The 25,682-nt window shown below is 42.0% G+C and overlaps 5 protein-coding genes across 5 annotated transcripts; 2 read left to right on the top strand and 3 right to left on the bottom strand.

Moving 5' to 3' along the window:
- Positions 1–178: 178 nt before the first annotated feature.
- On the bottom strand, positions 179–15,640 carry LOC134181957 (phosphatidylinositol 4,5-bisphosphate 3-kinase catalytic subunit beta isoform-like). The gene is made up of 19 exons (XM_062649253.1): positions 14,894–15,640; positions 14,780–14,833; positions 13,159–13,303; positions 12,999–13,087; positions 11,990–12,418; positions 11,833–11,931; positions 11,687–11,772; positions 10,778–10,862; positions 10,549–10,670; positions 10,450–10,489; positions 10,281–10,384; positions 8,656–8,755; positions 8,543–8,596; positions 7,593–7,702; positions 7,408–7,526; positions 7,260–7,338; positions 6,209–6,379; positions 6,038–6,155; positions 179–1,811 (listed from the first exon to the last, which is right to left on the bottom strand). The coding sequence occupies exons 1-19, from the start codon at positions 15,638–15,640 to the stop codon at positions 1,389–1,391; spliced, it is 3,174 nt and encodes a 1,057-aa protein (XP_062505237.1). The 3' UTR covers positions 179–1,388.
- On the top strand, positions 1,840–5,560 carry LOC134181958 (uncharacterized). The gene is made up of 5 exons (XM_062649254.1): positions 1,840–2,839; positions 2,907–2,972; positions 3,032–3,133; positions 3,192–3,260; positions 3,323–5,560. The coding sequence occupies exons 2-5, from the start codon at positions 2,918–2,920 to the stop codon at positions 4,306–4,308; spliced, it is 1,212 nt and encodes a 403-aa protein (XP_062505238.1). The 5' UTR covers positions 1,840–2,839; positions 2,907–2,917; the 3' UTR covers positions 4,309–5,560.
- A 257-nt stretch (positions 15,641–15,897) lies between the features above and the next one.
- On the top strand, positions 15,898–16,865 carry LOC134181981 (vesicle-associated membrane protein 3-like). Its single transcript, XM_062649286.1, has 6 exons — positions 15,898–15,980; positions 16,151–16,193; positions 16,262–16,340; positions 16,425–16,504; positions 16,577–16,628; positions 16,689–16,865. Coding segments are annotated over exons 1-6 (279 nt in total). The 5' UTR covers positions 15,898–15,978; the 3' UTR covers positions 16,712–16,865.
- Positions 16,866–17,363: 498 nt separating this feature from the next.
- Positions 17,364–21,370, bottom strand: LOC134181980 (migration and invasion-inhibitory protein-like). Its single transcript, XM_062649285.1, has 7 exons — positions 21,293–21,370; positions 20,634–20,644; positions 20,321–20,571; positions 19,756–19,835; positions 19,204–19,330; positions 17,620–17,794; positions 17,364–17,562 (listed from the first exon to the last, which is right to left on the bottom strand). The coding sequence occupies exons 1-7, from the start codon at positions 21,342–21,344 to the stop codon at positions 17,449–17,451; spliced, it is 810 nt and encodes a 269-aa protein (XP_062505269.1). The 5' UTR covers positions 21,345–21,370; the 3' UTR covers positions 17,364–17,448.
- Positions 21,371–22,030: 660 nt separating this feature from the next.
- On the bottom strand, positions 22,031–25,668 carry LOC134182303 (guanidinobutyrase-like). Its single transcript, XM_062649698.1, has 5 exons — positions 25,566–25,668; positions 22,709–23,347; positions 22,492–22,636; positions 22,344–22,438; positions 22,031–22,270 (listed from the first exon to the last, which is right to left on the bottom strand). Exons 1-5 carry the CDS (start codon positions 25,605–25,607, stop codon positions 22,169–22,171), a joined length of 1,023 nt encoding a protein of 340 aa, XP_062505682.1. The 5' UTR covers positions 25,608–25,668; the 3' UTR covers positions 22,031–22,168.
- Positions 25,669–25,682: the final 14 nt, after the last annotated feature.

The raw sequence follows: 25,682 nt of genomic DNA, 5'->3' as shown, positions 1-25,682 counted from the left end.
GTGTGTGTGTGTGTGTGTGTGTGTGTGTCTGTGTGCATGTGTGTGTGTGTGTGTGTGTGTGTGTGTGTGTGTGTGTGCGTGTGTGTGTGTGTGTGCGTGTGTGTGTGTGTGTGTGTGTGTGTGCGTGTGTGTGTGTGTGTGTGTGTGTGTGTGTGTGTGTGTGTGTGTGTGTGTGTGTGTGTAAAGTCATCCAACTTATGTTTCTAGCCTATTCTGGTAATCATTTCTACCTGGTCTCAAAAGTCCAGTCTCTTCCAGCTCAATAGCATTTAATTACAATCCTAAATTGACAGCACACATAATAATGTACATATTGAATGCTGCTCATCACAATCCCTACGTATGCAGCCGCTCTACTATCTATGCTCTAGGTAAGTACGAATTGTGATGTAGAAGTCTGGCATTCATACATCATGTATGCTGTGGGTGCTAATATTCCACAATTTACCTTCCTATCAATTAATCATATTTATCAGTTCTCATTTAGTGTACGTAACTTCATGTCAATTCATCACACACTACTTTCTTATATTCACCATTTCAGATTTCACTTCCTCAATCCTGGGTTGCTCATCATCTCCTTGACTAATAAATTGAACTTAGCATTTGTCTGGAGGTATGGAACTATCCACTAGAACCTGCAAATGAACAAGAATATTATAATTAGGGACAAGTAAAGTGAACCAAAAAACACATACTAAGACCAATTGAAACGTAATAAACGCTTTTCTTCGTTTGCACTAAAATTTTAATGAGTCTGTGACAGTTGAGCAGGAAGCATATTCTAACATGGAAACAACATATGAGCCACTGCCAATAGTTGGGGCCTCAACTGCATTCCCATTGACGGACAATTTCTAAGTATGGTGACACGAAGAACTCTGTAACACCAACTGTAGACAGCAAACAAGTGCAGGTACATAACTTAATAATTAATTACAATGTTCTCACGTGATCAACTCACTTCCGGGCAGAAAGCGGCAGCAGAGGGTCTGGCTACGCGAAACTTTTAAGACGTGTAAAAATTAATGAATGAGTGGATAAATAAACACACCTCAGTGTAAATTGTGCGGATACATCATATGCATTCCTGCTATCTGTAGTTTATTGTAACAAAGAATAATCTTCAACAATTCTTGGGGAACACCTGACAGTACAGTCACACATGGGAACATCTAGGCTCGAGTGTCCAGCCGGGCACTCCCCCCGTCTTTCTCCGCCTAGGGAACATCAGCTTTGTAAAGAAAACTCATATCTTTGGGTAGTGAAAGTTGATACGAATGAATAGACTACAACTAGTAAAGCTATGTAATCAATCTACCATAAACAGCTGCAGTAATCTGCTCTCCTCATTCCAAGAGTTAGGTACAAGATAATCAAATTTAAAGTTAGTTGTCACGAGCCATATTGTGCAGCAGCCAGTTAATCCTGGTGCTCAGTTGATTGCCCATCGCTTCAGACAGGCGAGAGAGAAAATGTTTACGTGCATTCTCCTCTGAAGTACCCAGCACCAACGTCTGCTGCAAGTATGTTGTATCTGAAAATGATCGAAGCTCTGGGATGCCAGTCGACAGCATGGCCATAAAGAGACTGAGAAACAGATCTGCCTTTTCACGAAGCATCATGTATGCGCGTACACATAATTCCAGAAATTGGTCCTTGTGCGTCTGTTCGTCTTGCTTTGATTGTGACATTCCCTTCATGATTACATACAGAAAGTCATTTGTAAGCACGAATGGCACTCTCTCCCGCCGAACGCCAAATTTAGATTTGAAATTTCCCAGAAAGTGTCCAAAGTCAATATGAAGCAGCTGGAAAGCAAAGCAAACTGTATGACCACATTAGAATAATTAAAGATGCAAACAAGACGTCTAACTATGAATACAAGCTAAGATCATGCAAACATGCTAACATGCCTACATCACAGATTTATATTTCAAACTAGAAGCCATCTACAGTGGGACTGACAACCATAAAGCGTGCTCTTCTATGTTGGATCCTGGGGCATCAGTTTAGGATTAATTAAATCTATTAATCAAATTGTCAACCCTGAGTGCCCATTTTCAAAGTCATCAGAGATTTGGCAAGATCTTCGTATTCTGAAAATTTCATATATTGATAAGGCGTATAAACCTGGCTGCCCCATGATCAAAACACCAAATTCCGAATTCTTCCAGAATGAGCTAAAAATGTGTTAGAACTAAGCCTAGCTATTCGATAATGTTAACCTGGAAGCATTTCATGCAATCTTGATGCTGCGCAAAGTTACAGAAGGATTAGAACGAGGTCTTGCGTCGCTAGTGTCACCCTAAGAGCTTGCAATAGATCTCCTTTTCTCCGCGATACGGGAACGCAGTTGCGTCCTACGTACTAGACACGTGATGCAACTCTATGTGTAGGATTCTAAAGACGTTCGTTGGATATAATTCATATTATTATATCTTGCGTGAACCATGCGCAGTTGCATTTATACAGGTAGTTGAGGCATCGTCGTAGCAACTACTTGTTGCAAAGAAATCATCAGATGCATAACAACCAATCAGCACGTCAGAAAGTATATTTGCGGGAAAGTGTCATGTTCGTTTCCGGTTTGGTACAAGAGTCCTGTGTTTGAGATGCCTCGTCCTCGTGTCAGTGGAAGAAGACCTGTTCGTCCAAATCTGGAACAAGGCGGCTACTGCCGCTGTGACGGATATAGTCTTGTAGATTTAGCGATGCTTTCAGCACAGTTGGAGGAGGTTGCGGTGTGTGCCATGTGCAAGAAACGGAACCTCAGCTTGAAGATGGGAAGCAACTGAATGGGATTTTCGCTTCCATTGTTACTGAAGTGTACAAACAAGTGAGTGTTGCTGATCATGAGCACAATGAACACAACTAGAATGCGTGAACGTGGCGTAATTACGTAGGCGGGGATGGGATGGTCTGGCTACGCGAGACTACGCGAGATCAGGTGTGGCCAGAAGGCTTTACTGGTGAGAGTCGTCACTTGTGCTTTAGTACACGTTGTCTATTTCGTTCTTTCTACATTTAGAAACTAGCAGCTGTCGTTGGCATGCATTGGTTGTTAGAGATTGGAAGAGCTGTACGAGGCTAGTAGAGCTAGTGCCTAGTCTGTCTGCGTATAAAGTTTATTGTAAGGAAATATAATACAAGTGCTGAACCCCGTGCACATACGTAACAGTTTTCTGTAGCCAAGGTGGAGATGGAGAGGGCAGTGCATGAACTGAAAGCGTACTGTGACACTGCAACACCTACTCCTGGTAGGTAACTAACACACTTTATTGGAATGCCTTATAAGGAAATTGTTTGTTTTCTTCAATAGCAACCTATCATCCAGATGATGATGATGATGATGATGATTTTCGTGGGTTTCAGGATGATGACGATGACGCCAAATTTCATGGTTTTGCCTCCTCTGATGACATTGTTGATGTGGCTGTGTCTTGCGATGGTACCTGGCAGAAGAGAGGCCATCGAAGTCAGTATGAGGTGCAGGCAGCTATTTCTGCGGTAACTGGCAAGGTAATTGACTATGAGATCGAGAGTCGATTTTGCAAGAATTGCCAGTCACACAGTTCTTGGGACAGGGGAAGTGAGAATTATAGGGAATGGAAGGCCTCTCATGTTGAGAATTGCAGCTTGACCTACGCCGGTTCTTCTAACAGCATGGAGACCCATGGTGCTGTCGTCATGTGGTGTCGCTCTCTGGAACATCATAAGCTGCGGTACACAACATTCATTGGGGATGGAGATAGCTCTGCGTATCGGTCTGTTGTTGCTGCAAACCCGTATGGTGATGACGTTACAATCACAGTCGGATTTGTTGGTCATGTGCAGAAGAGGATGGGAACTCAACTGAGGAGGTTGTGGATGGAGCACAAAGACCTTGCTATTCCCTTGCCATCTGGGACTGTGAGGAAGGGCGTCAAAGGGCAGCGCAGACTAACCGCTGACTTGGTCAACAAGTTGCAGAACTATTATGGTATGGCTATACGAAGCAATCTTGGAAATAAGTTTGGAATGGTTTCTGCCATCGCTGCCATCTTTGGGCATCATTCTAACAACCATACCTTTTGTCCACCTGGAGCCTACACTTGGTGCAAATATATGAGGGGAGACCTAACATACAAGGAGAAGGACACACAGAAAGAAGTCTTTGAGCTGATGGAGCCCGTCTTTCTTCGTCTGAGTGATGATGCTCTGCTGGATAGACTGCAATGTGGCGACACCCAGAATTCTAATGAATCGCTTCACAGCCTCATTTGGAAGAGGCGGCGAAACATCTACCGTCGTCTCTCCAAATTGTAGAGACGTCAACCGCACTGTCTGTCATTCAGCAAAATTCAGGCAATGTTGGTTTGGTGTGTGTTAAGAGTCGATAGATGTTACTAACACAGAGTTGTCTCGCCGTCTGCTGGAACGATTGGACGAAAGAAAGGAGCGTCAGATGCTCAGAAAACAGGATCCCGAGGTGAAGAAACGACAGCAGGTTCTTCGAGGTATGAAGAAAAGAGGAGAAGATCAGCTGTGGGAGAAGGAAGGGGCATCATACTCTGCTGGGTCATTTGATTTACCAGAGGATCTGCCACCTGAGAGTGGAAGCAGCATGAGATGTAGAGGCAAGGGAAAGAAGAAGAAATCCGTGCCTGAGGGAGCATCGTCTGCTAAACGTCCTAGACGTGTCGCAGAGGACGGTTCCAGAGCTTGCAGCTCGGAAGATTAGATTTCGTGGCTTGTTTCATCCTAAGGTTGACCAGTCGGTGGTTGCCTGTTCCCGATTGTCACCTACACTGGGAGAGAAACTTGTCATCTACTTCTGTATTAGGCAAGTTGTGGAATGCTGTGGCCATTGCAAGCAGCATTCCCTCTCCAATGCAGGCAAAATCCAGTTACACCTCCAAGTGGTGCCTTGCGGTAACAGTAGATTTGAAACTCAGCAAAGTGTCTAGTGTAGCCTGTGCTGAGATTTGAACCTACTGGCTAACGTAACTGGTGCACTACCACCTGCTGATTGTTCTTTTGTTGAATTCATGTGATGAGAATCTTCTTCTAGGAGGTGTGGCATGCTGTTGCATGAGTTGCCCGTCAGTTCTGTCGTAAATAATTATTAGTAAATGATTATTAGCAAATGATGATGAACAAACATGACACTAGACTACTTCAGTTGTACCCTGTGAGTGTGCACATAGCTGTTGATTCAAATGGCAGGCAAGTAGGAAGCGTCATTTTCTGAGAGAAGGCTTCACAAGTGCAGAAGGCATGTCAGAAGTTCCAGTTTAGACAGCGTAAACGTTTATAACTGAGTGATGACTTTGTTATTAGCTATGTAATTAGACATGTACTTTCTTGATACTATAATGCGTATTTGCACCAGCAGATTTTGTAATCAAACGTCTGTGTGCGCAGCAGTCACCCCAAAAAGGGTGCGCATACGTGTACTCCTAGAAAAAATTCTTATAAATCGTATTACAAAGTAATCAAGATAAGCTCCAGTACGTTGTTGTAGCTTAGTTTCGCCTATGTTGTGTTGAAGTATGAAGGGTGTAAGGGCGTGTAGGTTCGAAGAAGGATTTGAAAAGCGCACGCTTCGAGAGCCGTTTACATGGTCCACGCCCATTGGTCAGCTTTGTAAGTATCCGTATCTAAATCGCAACGATGCAACTACTTGTCGTTTCGTTTTCTTGACTGAACGTATCTTCATTATCGGTCAACTGTATTTAAAATCATGTTCTGAAGAAGTGGCAGACCAGGCAGGTCTGACGCCTTGTGGTAAAAGAGATACCATGTTTACAGGCAGACAAACACAAACAAACAGACAGACAAGCAGACAGACACACAGACAAACAAACAGGCAGGCAGACAGACAAACACAGACCAACAGACAAACACAGACCAACAGACAAACACTTCTGAAAACATCACAACCTCACTCAACTGTGCTACACGAGATGTCATAACAGATTTACAGTTTATCCATTGCATACCCAACAATAACACACGGTAACAATAAGAACACAAAAGTGCAACACCACACTACCTCTCCGGTTCTCTTCACCATGATGTTGTCACTGTGCCTGTCTCCAATGCCTAACACGTATGTAGCAACACAGTATCCGGCACACGAATTTCTGAAGTTGTTGACAGCTGTCTTCAACCTAACAACAAGTTCATTTGAATCCCCACTTAACCAACACAACATAAATCTTACGCCTCATCCGTTCCATTGTGAGACTTGAGCCACTCTAGTAGAGCTTTGTCTGTTAACGCTGCCGTAGCACCTCCTCGTGTTTTATGAATCTGAGCAAGAGTCTCTGCATTGCGAACGACTTCAATAACCCCAACGTTGTCTCCTGTTGACAGAACTCCATACACTGTCATACTAAACAAAACAATACGAGACAATGAATACAAGTCGGAGGCAAGGGTATTATTGTTGTAGCAATGCTCAAAATAATTTTCTAGTTGGTCGGACATATGTCCACCGGAACAGAAGATTTTCCGGGCATCTGGTTGATTTGATTGGTCAATACTTTTTCAATCCACTTATCCCAAACTTGTTTCCCCTAGATTATGGTATAATCTAGGGTTGTCCTTTTATGGTTACGGACTCTTAAGTGTAATTTAGTAATTACTATCTGTACTGCAGTTGGAGTATGCCAGATGTGCTATTTAGCCTTTTTACTAATTAAAGCATACACTATTAGGACATATGCATTTGATATCCAGAAATATTGAAAACCTAAGAAGCTGCGGTTTATCCCAAACTCGTTTCCCCTAGATTATGGTATAATCTAGGGTTGTCCTTTTGTGGTTACGGACTCTTAAGTGTAATTTAGTAATTACTATCTGTACTGCAGTTGGAGTATGCCAGATGTGCTATTTAGCCTTTTTACTAATTAAAGCATACACTATTAGGACATATGCATTTGATATCCAGAAATATTGAAAACCTAAGAAGCTGCGGTTTCGAGTGACACCAACACCAAGATCATTGCTGTGAGCTCAAGAATACAGAAGTTATGTGAATTTACATGCAAAGCACAAGGTCAATATGAACAGGGACTATAAATGAAAGGATGCCAGTAATTGTGGTTTCTACTGTATGGGTAGTTATTCCAACAACATGTCTGATCATAATCAGAGTTGACCGGACAAGTGGCGTAAGTAGTCGGACAATGTCTGATGACCAACCGTTATTTCAAGCTCTGTGTAGGCAGACATGCTATGGATCGACAAACTACAACTATCATTTCATGTACCGGAGATCAAGGCCATTCTGCTCCCAGATAGAATTCATCAAATGCAGCATTTGTAGAGTGAGCATGTCTTGCCTTAGATCTACGCAGGAACACGTGCACACACCATTTCACATGATACTACGATCTGCACATCACAAATCAGCATCACCATCTCCACTCTTGAAGATCAGTTGAATATCGTCTTCAGAATCTGTTGGTTTATCTTCCGTCTCGAATGAGAGAAGCAACGGCCTCATCTTTGAGTCAAACACACGACATCGTTCGTACCTAACAGAGAGTGATAAGACAATCATATGGCACATCACATGTTGTTCTAATCAAAGCTACACTTGCCTGACTGTTTGTAATAGAATTGAAGGATCCAAGGGAGAAACAAACGATGACAACCGACTTCGAGATTGTAGCATTTCCCGCAAGATGTCGTTTGCATCTCTTCTCTCTCTCTGTAATACACCAAACAATACGAACTTCAAATGCCTCCATATGGTGGTCTGCAAACCCATCATTTCATAAGCATTCGATATATATAAATGTAAGCATTAGCAAGACATGCATGCAGTAACAAGCATTGATATACATCATTGAAAAATAGTCAATTAATACGACATCGGACATCTCAAGATCCATCTTGTAGTATCAAAGCTACAAGCCATCTACGATGGGGATCACACAAACTGCATGGTAACTATAAACTGATTGAATTGATTTATTAATATTAATCAATTTGGCAAGTTGTCCAAGATTTTGGCAAGATCCTCATATTCTGAAAATTTCATGTTGATATGTTTAAGAGATATCATGTTTACAGACAGACAAACTGACAGACAGACAGACAAACTAACAGACAGACAGACAGACAGACAGACAGACATGCAGACAGACAAACACACAGACAGCCAGACAGCCAGCCAGACAAAGAGACAGACACATGGACACACAGATAGACATGCAGACAGACAGACAGACACAAGGACACGCAGACAGACAGACACAAGGACACGCAGACAGACAGACATAAGGACACACAGACAGACAGACACAAGGACACGCAGACAGACAGACACAAGGACACGCAGACAGACAGACATGCAAACATACAAACAGACAAACAAACACCTCTGCCGGGAATCCTCGACTCGTCAAACGTCATAATTTTTAGCAACAAGTTGTGCTAAATCTATTACATACAGAAACCTCAGCACCCTTAGTAACATCAATTTCTATAAATTAATCAACATATTTCTAAAAAGTCGTCACACAGTCTATGAAAATCAAATACTCACAAAGTTGGTTCTCAGCATTTCAGTCAGTTCTCTCAGCTTGCAGATAGCATTAACCTATCGAATTCAGCAAATGACATGGCAGTGACATTACACACACTGCCATGCAGATTTACTTGAGCCGAAAGTTTTTCCATGTGTGATGGACATCCTCTGCAGTAAGCCTCCAGCATCAGCCCATATCTAACTGCAACCTCCGGATTGTGCATCTCTGCTCTAGAAGGCACACACAAATAACATTCAACACAGTAAAGCAACACCTGGAATGGGTCCAGCCAGTCTTTCCCCCTTAAGACATGAAAGACTTTGACTAGTCAGGGGAAAGCCGGCTGGATATTCGAGCCTAACCAACACCCTAGCAACTGATAAATCTAAATTACAGTGATGACCATTTTCAGTGCAAACTAACGACTACAGTACAACAGTTAAGAGTGGAAAATTGAAGTGTGTGTGTGTGTGTGTGTGTGTGTGTGTGTGTGTGTGTGTGTGTGTGTGTGTGTGTGTGTGTGTGTGTGTGTGTGTGTGTGTGTGTGTGTGCTGAACAGTAGCACAAAGTACTACTACGTAGGGCACATTGCAACAGCACATCACAATTATCCAAACTTTTCAGTAAAAGCCAAATTGTCCAGATAATCGAAAGTCGGGATAAATAAAATGATGTTATGGTGACTTCCTTGAGGCTCACTCATACATTGACAATCAAGTACATAATAAACAAATATTTAATTAATTAATATATAATAATATTAGGTCAACAACAACTCAAGATGTTTACACATTTAATGACTACACTAGCCCTCACCCGCCCTATGAGCAATAGGAATTGCACTAGCACCTAGATAGTAGCTACCTAAGCGAAGAAAATGTAAATTAACTTTCGCCAGTAGTCCATTATTTGGAACGTGGAGTAGCCCCCAATTCACAATCTCACTGTAGGGCGAGTCCATGGACGTGTTACCCTAGAGACAAAATCTAACACACACACACACACACACACACACACACACACACACACACACACACACACACACACAAACACAAACACACAACACACGTTGTATTCACTTGAGTCAAAGTTCTGTCTCATAACATCCCACTACCTACGCTACACATCATGCAGCGAAGAAGATGCACTGACTGCAGCAGGCGCGTGGCTGGCGAAGAATATATAGCATACAGGCTGGCAAGCGCATGTCACATCTTGCACTCTACCAGTTGTGTAGAATGACAGTGGCTGGCGAATGCACATCACATCCGCATACTTGGTTAATTAATCAAACAAACAAATTCCGGCACATCTCATTTCAGTCCCACAAAGTCTCATTTCTGGCTGTCGGAGGCAGTGTAGACGAAATCCGACTCGACCGTTCATTTCGGACGGCCAAACTCGACCGGGGCCGCCACGTTTCGGGACGATCCGAGACCGGCGTTGTGTCGACGGGTGGGTTACAGACAGACATCCATCCAACCAGTCATCCAGACACATGGAAGCGTGAGTCAGCGTATTATAGGATAGGATGTAAAACAGTTCTCTATGGTGCCAATCTTGGAGTACAGTTAAGTTCACAGGTTTCGATGGAAATGTTGTCCCTAAAAAAACACGTGAAAACACGTGTTTTCGGGTGGAAATAAATTCGTCCGGATTATTGAAATGTCCGGATAATCAAGATTGTACTGTATTACGATGAGCAAACCCTAAGTGACGGTTGCTTGAACTATACACAATAAATAATGTCCATACCTAAGATGCCAAAAGAAGAAATGACCAATGTGCTGGCTGTGAAGTGCTCTCCTCAGCAGGAACCTTGCCAAAGCACAGTCTAAATACGACTCATATTTGAGAGCCTATATGAGAGAGAGTGAGAGAGTGAGCAACTAACATTGACATAAAACAAAACAAATACGGCAACCTGCACTAGCTGTAGCAAATACTGTGCCAGCTCTGCATCTCTGCCATCACACCCAATATGAATACAACATCAAAAAATTCTACACAATCTCTTCCTTACTGCAACTGATCCAACGATTTGACAGCACACGCACGAACAGCTGAACAGCCGGAAGTGTGCTGGAGTAATTCAATAGCCGTAGACGGTGGAACCAACTCCCAAACTTGTAATACTTGTCTAAACTACACACCAAATAGAGACACGATGTAATACACAGAGCCACGCAGTCTACATGAGCAACATCAGTGATTGTTTTGTCATTCAAACGTATGAGCTTCTAATCACTCACCTGTGCTACGTGTTGGATCGAATTCCAGCGACACGAAGCGAGCACCTTGGGCAGGGCAGTTGGTATGTTGTCTCGAATCGACCATCTTAACATTCACAAACACAATCAGACATACAACGACAACACTTGCGCTCATATTTCCTGTCTGTAAGTCAAACAAACACGTACAAAAACAGCCGATTCTTTGCCAAAACGGATACCACTATTCGGAAATTACAGCCCAACGAAAATTGGCGCCAGACTCAAGTCAGTGCCACACTCTTAGTGCCACGACCCTAAATTCACACACTTTAGCTACAGCCATGTGCAGTCCAAACAAAACAGAGCTCGTTTGTCATGTTTGTAGTTTTTCCAAGGTAAGAGATGGACGAAGAAGAGTTCATGAACTTGAAGTCCCAAAAAGGCAAAAAGCTTCATTGCCACAACAACACCAGCATCCAAGAGTCCTTGTACATGTGCATGGTATCCCAGAACAAATTTGCCTGTGTGTAGCTTCTCATCTTGCACTGTCTCTGTCTAGTTTAATTTAGCTAATTAGTTCACACTTGTGCTTGATTTCCTTTGAATAATTAGTTCACAGTTGTGCTTGGTAACCGAGGCTACACCCAGTTAGAACTCTCAGCAATGGTTCTTCTGCAAACATCTTATTTAACGATTCCTAAAGTCTTGGCACTAGAGTTTGCATCTGTAACATTGTTGTCATGAAATCGACCCTAGAATTAGCTCCTGACTAGAATATAAATCAAATATGGTAAACATGCCTCGTGTGAATACCTACGTGTTATAAAAGTATTGGTATAAAATAGTAGTTGTGCTAAGTGTATATCTCTACTACAGAGATACTACTTTAGAATCCACAGTATTTAGGTGGTCAGTTTGTTTAGAGTTATAGAAAGAATGGCACATTACCGAAAACTCCACACCAGTTCTTTGTCTTGTTGACACAATTCTTGCAAAGCATCCCGATTAGCAATCTCCTGTAGCGTTTGTGTCAACTGGAAGCAGCAAACATCAACAGTACTGTACACACAAACTACTACCAACGCAAATCTTACTCGTGAACTTGCTCCATCTGATCCTCGTCGTTGTTCTGCCAACTGATGATTGACATCCAAGTTCGACTCGTTTGCTGACAGAGCCACAACTTCTAACAGCTACGCCACACAAGATAAACATAAACACACGACATCTCTATTGCTGCTCGCAGCTTACCTTGTCAAGATCCGGATAAATAACCGTCTGTGAAAACTTATTGAATTCAATCTCCAGCTGAATAGCATCAGTGCTAGGATTATTAACGGTCGTACCAATAGAATTTGTTTCATCGTCTAGACCCTCGTCAGAAATCGGCCAAAATCCCAACTTCATTGTCCCCATCCGTAGTTGTCCATTACAATCAAACATCGTCGTGTTGCACCAAGCAATGGCAATGCGATCGTCACGACGACGTCCAATTATTCTGTGCTTCCGATCGTCGACCATGTTGAAGACGCAGCAGAGACGAGCATCGCGAGGAAGGTTTTGCACGAGCAAGTTGAAGATGACGTCCTCGTTGAAATCTTGTAATGGTAGGATGCAGCGAGTTTGCACCAACTCGCACAGTGGCTCGGCTCCATGATAAAGACCAAACTTCACGCTCACCTGCACAATTTATGATCATTAACCATAACAGTGTTAAAAAAGTTGCTGTCAAGTTGTCATTTGACGACTAACTGAGTTCATGTGACGACCAATTCCTGACACTCTAACGTCACTCAAGTTATGGCGGACCCAATACATTCTAGTTTTCATGCTCTAGAGTATAATAGTGAAATTACTCAGGTCAGACTGAGAGTCCTCTGAAGTCCTGGGATTTCGTCTACTTGCCAGAGCAATCAGTGTGGTCATTATTTGATATTTATAAAATATGTGTAAAAATTTTGAACTCCGTGACGACTGAAAATTCTGTAAGGTTGCCATGGTTATAACTATGTCTGCCATAAATTTCTAACACTGCATAAAGCTTATAATCTAAACGTGCGGGAAGTTTGAATGCATTGTTCTTTCTGTCCATAACCGGGACTTGGCAGAATTAATTATTTAATTGGTTGTGTGTGCTAGACAGAGGCGAAGTGTTATCACATGTCATATGTCACGTGACTGGCCATATGTCACGTGACCAGTCTGCATCATACCGTACTCCAGCATTTCACACCTCTAACTCTCAGTTTGTACAAGATACCTTCATTTTATCTGATATGTTCACTCCACGTGCTCGAATCACTTTGAGACGAACGGCATCCCTGATTGATGTCAATGACAAACTAGTGTCTACAAACACGACGACGACACACGCATTACAAACCACACTAACTAGACAGAACATTCTAATGTGTGATTACTTGCTGATTTAGGTGGAAGAGTTGGCACGTCCTCTCTCCGTGAAGGCATATAGACTTTTTCTGGTTCAATCTGTTCCATTAACTCCTTGCAACTCACCAAAATGAGCTGCGGCCGTTTAGCCTTGGCAATGCATTTTCTGATGTACTGCAATACAAAAACTATGTAAACAATCACAACACAGTTGCTACGCAAAATGCTATCACAGTGTTCCAGCCAAACATGTGTTGCTAACATATATTTAGAAAGAATGAGAGTGTTTTATGATTGTTAAGAGAGATTTCAATCATTACAAGTAGGAATACAGTACATATCCAAACAGAGATAAAATTCAATAAAATGTCAGAACATTTCATAACTGCCGAGATCATCACTGATCATGACGGTTACACTCGTACAGTAACCTATAAACCTCAACTGATGCTAATGATAGGCATAGGAACTGCGGGAGGGGGGAGAACTAGGGGCACATGCCCCCTTAACTTTATGAGCTGTGATTGACACACACACACACACACACACACACACACACACACACACACACACACACACACACACACACTCACACACACACACACACACACACACACACACACACACACACACACACACACACATGGACAATGGACAAATGCTAAGTCCTCCGCATCTTTTGACGTCGACCTTGAGGTCAGTTGCGGAGATAGGTCCCCTGCCTCTAGAGACAGGGCCTCCATGTGCTAAGTGGAGTCCTGGGGCCAGTGCTACAATCCACCTGGAGCTTGGCCAGAGTCATCCAGGGGCACTGACAATGGCGCAGCTCTGGGACTGGACACCAAGGCCCACACATACCCATCTGCTGCATGATGTTGCTGCCAAGCCAGCGGTCTTGTCCACCCCAGTCAATGACCAGGTACTCATTTATACTCACACACACACACACACACACACACACACACACACACACACACACACACACACACACACACACACACACACACACACACACACACAACTCTAACAAGCTCTTAACTGACCTGCAGATATACAAGAATTAATAATTAAGGACAGACGTAGACACATATGCAAGACTTACACTGATGTGACATACTAGTGTTGTTCTTAGTTTACCATTTTCATTTGCTGCTTACATGCATGCATATGTAGGATTAGTAATATATTCAGTCTAATTTTTGTAATGCCATGCTCTCCTAGGCAAATTCGTGCCTTCTCAACCAAAACAAGGTTCCTATGCCTGTGTTCTTGATATCCTACAAAGTCCTTGTACAAAGGCGTATACATGAGACTGAGTAAAACAGTAATTGTGTATTTGCTTGTAAAATTACAGAAATTGATAGATTATCAGTACAATTCATTCCTGTGAGGAAATGGGACAACAATGTAGACCACCAGGTGGATGATGCAAAGGAATGTTACAAACAATTTCCTACACGTGTCTCTCTCCTCTGTTTCCCTCTGTTTTGTCTGTCTCACACCTACTTTCTACATAAAAGTGATAATGGGACTGAAAATAGGCGATCAAGGAAAAAGGAAGAAAGAGGGAAAGAGAAAGATAAAACAAGCCAAGAAACAGAAAAATGTGGATTGTGCTTGAACACTGTATCACCACAAATGCATCTCAACCTTGTACATTCCTAATGGCTCCTCTGCCAAGAGATAATCCTTATGACCAGACACCTAATCAATACCAATCCTCAACAATCGTTCGATATGTCACAATGTGGTACCATGTCTTACTTTCAGTACATATCCCTTCGGGTCTTCTTGAGGTATTTTCAACGTCCTCGCCTTCCGCCTCAACACCAACACTACAAGTTCAAACGGCAACATATCCGGTCTAACAGAGAACGTATACGACTGATTCTCTCTTGGTAAAGCGACATGAATCAGGAACGTTCCCACACCAGACTGATCCAACGACAACTGAGCTCGCACGTGAGGTGGCAGGTCGCGCGTCGTCTCGAGAACAGGAGGAAACGCATACAACAGCTGCTTGTCTGGTGACGAATTGCGCTCCTTCACTGCAGCACTGCACAGTTCAATCATCTTTTTACGAAAGTCTCGCACCTCCGTGTTGTCCTTTTCCATCGCAGTGAACTCAAACAGTCCCTTACCAATGAGCATACTAATCTTGGCACTCGTAATCTTCTCTTCTCGATCTCCTTTCCTCTCCACAAGCCTCAAGACGCTAGCATACGGTCGCACCTCGCGCAGCAGCCTCTCCTCGTCGACGACTTCCTCTTGCTCTGCACTGCCGTTGATGAAGACGAATGAGTACCGACCTGGCTCGAGTAGACGATGATAGAGAGGGCAATGTTGCGCTGATTTCCACAATTCTGATTTGATGGAAGAGAGTGGAGAGTCTAGAGAGCAGTCCACTCGAAGAAAGAGACCGTTTGGCATTAGGAACTCAACGGCAACGTCTCTCGACAGTACAGCCGGTAGGATGTCGTACTCCGGCGCATAATGTCTCGTCAACGCCATTTTCTGATTATCACGTGATCAACACGAACATCAAGTTGCTAGCGCACGTTAGGTTTAGCCCACTCATTTTTATCTAACTAATGAATTTAGCCCATTCAGGAATTGCGAGCAGTCCAGACTTGCATTTGATTTATATTAAGTTATACCGTGGCATTGATGACTTTGATTTGTTGTACTAACGTCTCTAACGCACGACATCAGTTTTAGATCGGTTTCATTGCTAACGCACGTTATAATTATACTTAGTTGCCTTCGTTGTTTGCTAACGCACGTTACATCATTTGCTTAGTCAGATTTCATCGGTCGTGTTACGTCGTTTGCTCGTCTTCTCTCGCATCATGTAAGCGTTCACAGCGTCTCTAAATGTCTGACTAGTGTTTTCCGTCAACTACTCTAAACGTCTAGCTGTCAACCTCTTCACTTGTGTGGCATGTCTCTCTCTCTCTCAGCCGCCAGCCTTCCATTGCGGGCGACGGCACGTTGCTCTAATGACTAAACAATGTGATTTAGGTCGAACAAGCGGCTACAGCAAACACAAGCTCAAGTGGACGAGGCAATACGACGGCGCTATGCATCAGGCTGCATTTAGTTTGTCTAACTGCTAACTCAGTTTCTCCTCAGGTTGTTGACATTATGAAACAGAACATCGACAAAGTGCTGGAAAGGGACGAGAAGCTTCACGAACTCGACGACCGTGCTGGTGAGAGATGCGATGAATTATAAGCTAATCGAGCAGATCAGGATCTCAAGTTGATCATCCATTGTAACACGTTTGTGTGTGCAGAGCAGCTGCAGTATGGCGCGGCTCAGTTTGAGACGAATGCGACGAGATTGAAGCGCAAGATGTGGTGGCAGAACATCAAGGCTAGTTGCACGGCAACAGTTGTTTGTCTGTGATTTTGTTGGACGTTATGTGTTTGTGTCGTTGACATACAGATGTGGATCATTCTCATCGTTGTAGTCTTGGCTGTGATTGGCATTATTACGCGTAAGATTTCTTGGTTTAGCGGCAGACAAATAGGTTTAGAAATTTGATTATGTGTTGTAGTGATTATCGTCCTCAGCAAATAGAGGAGAGGAAGGTGGCGGAGCTAGAATAGCTGTATATACATAGGAATGTCTCTTGTGTGACTTTTGCTGCGTTGTTGCATTTGATGCATGTTACTGTACATCATTGAGAAATTGGTGTTAGTACGAATACACGTTTTGATTCATTGCTGTACAAGGTTGTCTACTGCTACAGTAGCCTCGAACCCAGGCCCTCATGCTCGGACAAACACCAGGGTCTGTGTGGTCTTTCCCATCCAAGCAGGAGGACCTGAGTTCGAATCTACCGTTTGAGAATATTGTCAGTCTGTCTGTGTGCAATTCATCTATCACACCAAAATTGCTGGCTTGCTGAAATTTTGTAGAGAGTATGTTGACCTAGTCATTCACTGAATTAGAGAATGATCCAGAAGTTTCCTGCTTAATTAAACTGTTGTGTCTTCAAAAATTTATCAGTTTCCAAGTCCATCAGCTCATCTGGTGTCACTTTTGCTGCCTTGAGTACAAGATGACAACCATGATGATAGTATTAAAATGTAATGAAAAGAACAGGCTAATCAGCTTACTGCAATGAGATGGTTGCTGTGATACAGTAGAGGTGTGGCTAGGTATATCACAAAGAAATACTTTCCGCAGTGTAGTGCAGCCATAATGATCACTCAAAATTTGATTGTACCATATATTGTACAGTATATCTAACACTATTAAAGTAATGTATCTGTATGTAATTTGTAAGTAATACATATCACCACATTTTGTGATCAAAACTTTCCTGTGAGATGATTGAATTTAAATGACAATGACTGATCTAGAAGTTGTCTGCTGCTTAAATTGTTATGTTCAGTATTCTTTGTCACGTTTAACTCATTCGTAGCCTAAGATAAAGAGGAACGTTTATGCTCTTAATGTCCCAGGCTATAGTAATTGCTTACCGATAGTACTGAAGCAGTTAGATTCATGGGGGAAGATACTCGCCAAGTTGAAGGGTGTGATGCTTCCCATCCTGGTAAACAGTGTTTGGACAAGTCAACTGACTCAGATGGACTGAAAGTAGGTTGCTGTCGTGGCCTTCTCAGTGGTGACTGAAAAGATCTTGGTACACTAACTCTAAACAGAATAAACAATTCCATCAGCCACTGCTGACTGCATGTTAGATGAAGTACAAATGCATGATACCTAACTGAATGATGAATGTTGTTACACATAAAATATAAATATTGTATTTAATTAATATATAATGTCACTATGCCTCATTGACACATGTCTGTTAATGATAATGATATAGCGTTTGATAGGTGGTGCAGTGATGATCTTTTACAGTATAATGTCACACACACACACACACACACACACACACACACACACACACACACACACACACACACACACACACACACACACACACACTACCCACTTACACTCACACAAACAAACAAACAAACAAACAAACAACCATGGATTCACACTATTCAACAAAGTTCAACATTATATTCCATGCACATAAAACAGTCATATCTTTCAAGATTATTGAATCTCCGTTTAGCTAATTAATTAATTAACCTACTAGGCATGTCAGCCTGCAGCTGAAAGTTAAAACAATCTTAATTAATTAATGTGGCTTCCTGGTATTTTATTAATCAATGGAGTAGATTCATGATTCATACTGTAATAATAGCCTTAGAACGATATTATATGGGCGTGGTTGAGTACGCAATATGAGCCAGTTACAGCGCTTGTACAGGTCACGTGGAGGTAGAATATAACAGATAATCCACCCACTGTCATAGCAACAGAATATACCCTGGGTATATTTTAGAGTAAACATCAGGCTCCAATACAATACACTAAATGCCATTTAGTCTAGTAGCACTTTCCCTTATACTTTCACAAGCATTAGCTACCAAACATAACACAACACACTTAGGGCAGTCAGGTAACACCACCACATCTATCTACTAATTACCTCAGCAAGGTTACAAGCACAAACAAGTTATTTATGCTTGTTGCCCATGTAGAATGTAACGCTGCAATTTGAAAAGTGGAAGGGGAGTGCAGGTGTTGCTGCTTCACATGACCTGTCCCATTCAGCAGCATTGCTGGAGCTGTTCTCCTTGTTGTCACTAGTGGGTGTTGACTACATGCAATCCACGCCCATACAATAAATTACATATTACATGGGTATGTGGTGTTTATGGCATTATCGACACCTTGGCCTCAGGAATTATCACCTCAATAATTGAACCTGGTCCTCCTTGCCCTCCCCGCCCTTCTCTCCGCCCTCCCCGCCCTTCTCTCCGCCCTCCTCCCCCTTCTCTCCGCCCTTCTCGCCCTTCTCTCCCCCTGAATCGGTCAATTATCTCGTTGATAATGCCATGAGTCCTCGGGTCAATAAATGCCATAAACACCAGCTACCCATGTAATAACTAATACTTAGCATTCGATCCAAGAACCTGAGTTGGTTCAGAGCATTGTGACCATGCAGACTCTAAGTAAGTGTCATGCTATCTATGTCTTACCGAATATAGTGGTTTGGTTTATCCTGAGATTTCTCATCATCGTCACAACTGAGGCAAGTATCTTCATTGTGATGATGTGCATATGGAATAGGAAATAGTCTCTCATTCATTTTGTAGTATTTAGGACCTTCAATCAAGAGACATCAATATGTAAACTATTTGTTGTATATTATCAGTACAGACGTGTAGACAGCAAATAGTAATTGGTCCGGCTTAACGCGCACTAGTAGGTCTGGCTGTTTAACTCGCACTAGTTAAATGAACAAGATCTACAACCAAAACTGTATACAAACATACAGTGTAATGTACGCGAATTACCCATTGGCAAGACGATGTTTAGTTTATTACAACTAAAATGTTAAAAACAATTCATGTGGTAATAATTGTTGCATATAAATTAGTTATTTAATTAGCTCACCCTTAGACCGGATATTGATGTGATTCAGAGTCTGGTGAAAGTGCAATTTCGAATATTAATTGGTCCAGCCATGGCCGGACCAGCCAGAGTGCTGTCTATGCCTCTGCAGTACACTGTACGTACCATCCACTTACTGGTTTCTGTGTTGCTGACTATGTTGACATCTGCCATTCTGCTTGATGTGTCTTTCTTGTCCTTGATGTGACGTGCTTCTCTAAAAGATACGAAGTAAATTATGCTATGCAGTAATTTCAATATATACTGTAAATCCAGAAATTTTCATACGCATGAAATTTTAGTTTCTTTCGTAAAGATACCTGTTTGTACTAAAATAACATGAATACTAAAATTTAAAGATAAATGAACTAGAACTTGGCTACAACACAGTACCGTTGTCCCATATTAAAATAATGTGTACAAACTACTTCATGGGCAAAGTACTAAAAATTTATGAGTACAAAAATTTCTGAATTTACAGTACTAAAATTTTTAGTTGCTTTCAATATCATTATTGCTAGACCCTTAAACGTACAATCACAAGACAAGAACACAACCGTTTCATAGTGGAAATATGATGTTAAATACTCTCAAAAGGCAAAAAGGCAGTTTGATGATAAGTAGACAGCCTGACTGTTCAAATATTACCATGCATATACCCTAGTATAAATAAAAATTCAAAAATTTCACAAACATCTCAACCTGTTGAGAGGCTGGTGTAGTGACAATCTAGAGCATTCCTCTCTGTTCACTCTTCTAAACTTTCGCAGTTCGTCATAAAACGACTCTGATTCAGCTCCTACAGACATGCTTCCATCCAGCAAACCAGCAATCCAGTCGTATCCTAATGGGATTTCGTCTCTTCTGCGTGAATTCCATCTGGGTGCTGCTGAATGGCAACCATAATCAACATCTGAGTCATGTGTTAGAGACAGGCTTCTATCGTCTTGTAACTATGTATACAACATCAACCACTGTATGTGTCCGTCACAACCAAAACTCTTGCAAGAATTACCTCTGGCTCACCTGTAAAAATCAGTATTTTATAGCATAATTAATGCAGTAATTTAATATAATAAATGACACTACTAATAAACTCAATACATTACAATTGCTACTGCTAATTCGATATATGTACACACATTACTTTAGCTTAAAGCAGTGATATTTTGGATACTCTACTAGCTAGCTATACACAGCTATACAGTTAGCCTCTGCCACATCACAAGAATTTGCAAAAATAAGTCAACATGCTATCCACGTGAGCGACAGAGTTGGATTAACTTAATTAATTCACACCAATCTCATCATCATGTAGCAATTTGATTTAATTGCTACTGTACATCTAGACACATGACACATATGTAGATTCGCGTGTATGAGTTGCCCTTTAATTAAGGGAACTGCACTTTTTAGTGTGCTACAAACATCAATATATATATATATATATATATATAATATAATTACATACATACATATAATTAATTAAATACAACGTAATAAACATAATTACAATATAAGTATAAATATAATTATTAAAATTATGTACAGTTTGCACTCTGCAACTGCATCATTATTTAGCAGTCTGACCTCCGAATTAAAGTGTTCAAACAGTATGGATTGCCCATGCAGTCTAATACCTAATACCACACCAACAGCGTCTTAGAGTTTTACCTTCTCGCTCTGTTCCTGTTGAAAACCTTTGATCACCCATACTGTTCTCCATGCGCGTCGTCGATGTGATCAACTACAGGAAGTTTAGCGGTACAGTACAGTGTTCAAAATAGGCGCACGCGCACGAAGACATTCCCGTATGTAGGACAATTCTTTGATATCAGTTATCAGTTTTGTACTGTACACACATGTATCCTACTAGAACTATATGGTAAGAAAGAGGCTGACCTGTGGCTATATAGGCTGTTGCTGTTATTGTTGTTGTTGTTGTTGTTGTCGCACACAGAAATCTGGTGCACAAGTAGGTACAAAGTATCACACAAACAAACAAACACATAACTACATATACTACTAAATAAGCACAGCACTGTACCTAGTGCTAATCTCTACAGAGTTAATTCTTCCATTCTCCTTTGATCTACAAGGAAGTTCCAAAAGCCAAAAAGGCCAAGTCTGCTCCAGAGCGTCTTGCCTAAGCTTCTGACATATAGACAACACAATTCCAATTGTTCAAACAAGTTGTTGTTTGTTCATGCTATTTCTGGAGATGTTCTTAATTAATTAGTGATAGTTCTTGTGATGTGTCTGGTGACTGTGTGTGTCTCTATGCTTACGCTTGTGTAAGTACCCAGCTTAGTTTCCGAGTACACATGCAGTGACTTATATACATGCAGACATATGCACCTAGCTATATTGGGACAATAAAAATATGTTGTTGTTGTTGTTGTTGTTGTTACATTTGGTGACGGCACACTATAGGGTCATTAGAACAAGATTCTATGCAAAAAATACATTTGGTAACTGTTTACTATGAAGCAATTTCATTTATCACAATCAAAATTCAACTGACAAATAATGCCATGTTCCGCAACAAACCTATTTGCTATACTTGACTCCTGGCAAAACACAAAGCATTTCAAACAAAAGTTGTGCAGCGACCAAAGCAGTTGTCCCTTGAGGATCAAATGGTGGAGACACCTCAACAACAGACAATACACAAGTTCAACTTACACACAAGTATCACTCGTACTACCCATCGATCGTTTCTTACTTCAACAAGGTCACAACCGACAATGTTCAAACCACGACATCCTCGAACAATTTCCAAGGCTTGTCCTGATGTCAGACCACCAATCTCAAGAGTACCTATGCAGGCCATTAGAGGATACCATGCACTCGTAATCTCAAACATGCTTTACCCGTTCCTGGAGCAAATGCTGGATCAAGAGCATCAATGTCAAAAGAAATGTATGTTGGATGATCTCCAACTGACTTTCTGATGTCTTCCATCAGCGGCTTCAATGACTTAAAAAGCAAGTCAGCTGCCTCTATGACCTTAAACCCCTGTACTATAACATTTCTATTAAGTACATGCAAACAAGACGTAGAGCACCAAAAAATTGTATCTTAAACAACCTTATCTTTTCCCCAACTGTAGTCACTACTTCGATATCCAGATCCTCGCAATCCAATCTGCCAAACCATGTCGTTCATTATAAGACCTTCTTCTGCTGCCGATCTAAACGTTGACCCGTGATAGAGCCCAAGAGGTGACTCATGCGTATCAGAATGGGCATCAACATGAACGACAGCAACTCGACCATATTTTGCTTTGAAAGCTCTGAGAATCGGCAGAGTAATAAGATGGTCTCCACCCAGTGTCAGTGAAACACATCCATCTTTTATAATCTCACTAAAGTGAGATTCAATGATTTGCATGCTTTCTGAGATGTTATATGGATTGACAGCAATATCTCCAATGTCTGCCACTTGTATGGACTCATACGGAACAGCTCCAGTTGGAACATTGCATGGCTTTACACTTGTAGACTCACAACGTATTTGGCGTGGACCCGCTCGAGTACCTGAGCGAATAGAAGTTGCACCATCAAATGGTATACCCACAAAGCAAGCATTCAGTCCTGCTGCAGTTGTCTGGCAAGGCAAACGAAACATGGTGGCAATGCCTCCAGAACGTGGTAGCTCAAAACCGTCTATAGGTTTGTTGAATGTTGATAAGCTTTGCTTGGTAATGCTCAGAGATCTCCGAATTGGCTAAGAAGCACACACATATACTGTATATACACGTATATGCGCGTGCACACACACACGCGTGCGCACGCACACACACACACACACACACACACACACACACACACACACACACACCTAATCTAAAAAAATCCTAAATGTTAGGAGCTGCCTCTCAGAGGTCACACACCCAGCTGTTAAGCTCGGCCCTGTGCGCTACTCAGGGAACTCTGGGCTTGCACTAGCAAACTCCTGGAGCCGAGCCAAGCACTCACAGGAGCACCGACTTGTAAAGCCAACTGTGGTGTGAGCACCCGAAGTCTCACCAGGACCCCAGTGGCTGATGTCACGTCACAGCCGATGGCCGCTTAGGACCCCAGTCAATGACCAGGTACTCATTTATACTCCTGAGTAGAGAGAAGCAAATGTGTTAGTTTCTTGCTTATTAAGGAAATTATGCCATAGCTCGCCATCACTGTGACTTGAACTTGCGACCCTTCAGGATTCCAGATGTACATACTCCATAAGATGACTCTCTAACCAACTGAGATCGTGCACACGCACACACACACACACACACACACACACACACACACACACACACTCCTCCTCCTGTATTGTTTCCGTCTAAATGGACACACTACGCCTTCAGTGGGAACAAAGACAAAGTCATAAAAAGTTTTCCAATGAATATCAATGCATTTGCATAGCCTCCTTTGCTTCAAAAGTACTTCTTACATGTCTGACATTCAATGGCTTCTTTTTGCTCATGTATAGTTTTTCTCTTTCAGCAATGCATTTGTGTCTCTTCAAGTCACTAATGCGTCTGAAACCTCTGTGGCATTCAGGGAGACAACAGTTTGTAATCAACATTGCCAGATAACACTTAACTAGACTCCAGACAGGCATAGTAATGGTCTCTCCAGGCATATCTTGATTTATTTACTAAGTCATACCAACAGCTTTCTGGAATGTTCAGATCATTTAGGTCTTTCCTAATTATGTCTTTCCAGCATTTTTTAGGGCCACCTTGTTGACACTTTCTGATAACCACACAAAGAAGCACATCTTGGGAATTCCATGGTTGGGCATTCGAGCCAAATGCCCTAACCATTGCATACGTCGTCTTATAAGTATGATGTCTATAGTGTCGGGATCTCCCCATCTTTGCCTTATTGTTTCATTGAGATACAATTTTCCCGCTGTGTTGTGATAGAGATTCCAAGACACGACCAGAGACATCTATTATGAAAAGAATTCAATTCTTGAAGATGTTTCTTCAAAGAGGTCCATGATTCAGAGCCATATAATAGTGTAGAGAGCACACAAGCATCAGATACTTTGCGTTTTGTCAATGCAGTCAGATTCTTATCCTCAAACACAGCTTTACGTTAAGCTCCAAATGTCTTGGATGCTTTTGTAATTCTGCAATCTACATCCAAGTCTAATTTTCCTAAAGCTTCGATTGTGGATCCAAGATATGTGAAATCTCGTACATATTCAATGTCACCATGCTCAGTATGTATAGGACTGCAATCTTTGGAACATACCTCCCCACTTGCAGCCATCACCTTAGTTTTTGGGATGCTCAGTGATAAACCAAAATCTTGACTTGTCTTCATATATTCAGTCACCGCTCTCATAGCCCCTGATCTAGTAGTTGGCAGAAGGGCAGCATCATCCGCATATTGACAGTCAGTTAGCAGCATTTCATTAGAATTGCGCATGTATCTCCGAAATAGCTTTGTCATACTTGTAATTGATCATGACACCTACACTAGGATGTTGTACTCCAGCGTTCCATTACAAAACACACACACACACACACCACACACACACACACACACACACACACACACACACACACACACACACACACACACACGCACACACACGCACGCACACACGCACGCACACACACACGCACACGCACACACACACGCACACACACACGCACATGCACACGCACATGCACACGCACACGCACACACACACGCACACACACACACACACACACACACACACACACACACACACACACACACACACACACACACACACACGCTAATCTAGACCTTTCCCGTCTACATCCTTCCGGCAAGAAGGATGTAGGCGGGAAGCAGACTCGAGCCAGTCTCTCCCCGCCTTCGTCATTCCCTGGATAGTCAATACGCACACGGACGCACGCACGCACGCAAGCACGCGCACACACACATCAAGTGCCTAAGTAAAAAGCTGTCACCTTGAGTAACGTCTGTCTGGAGAAGAATCGGAGTGTTGCCATTATAAATTATTACACACAATAGTAGTGCGTGATTAAATGTAATACCCGGCTGTTGTAATAACCAATTGATATAAA

Source organism: Corticium candelabrum, chromosome 7 (assembly GCF_963422355.1).
Source record: "Corticium candelabrum chromosome 7, ooCorCand1.1, whole genome shotgun sequence".
Taxonomy (NCBI): Eukaryota; Metazoa; Porifera; class Homoscleromorpha; order Homosclerophorida; family Plakinidae; genus Corticium; species Corticium candelabrum.
Note: the sequence above shows the minus strand (reverse complement) of the source record. Positions and strands in the feature narration are given on the sequence as shown.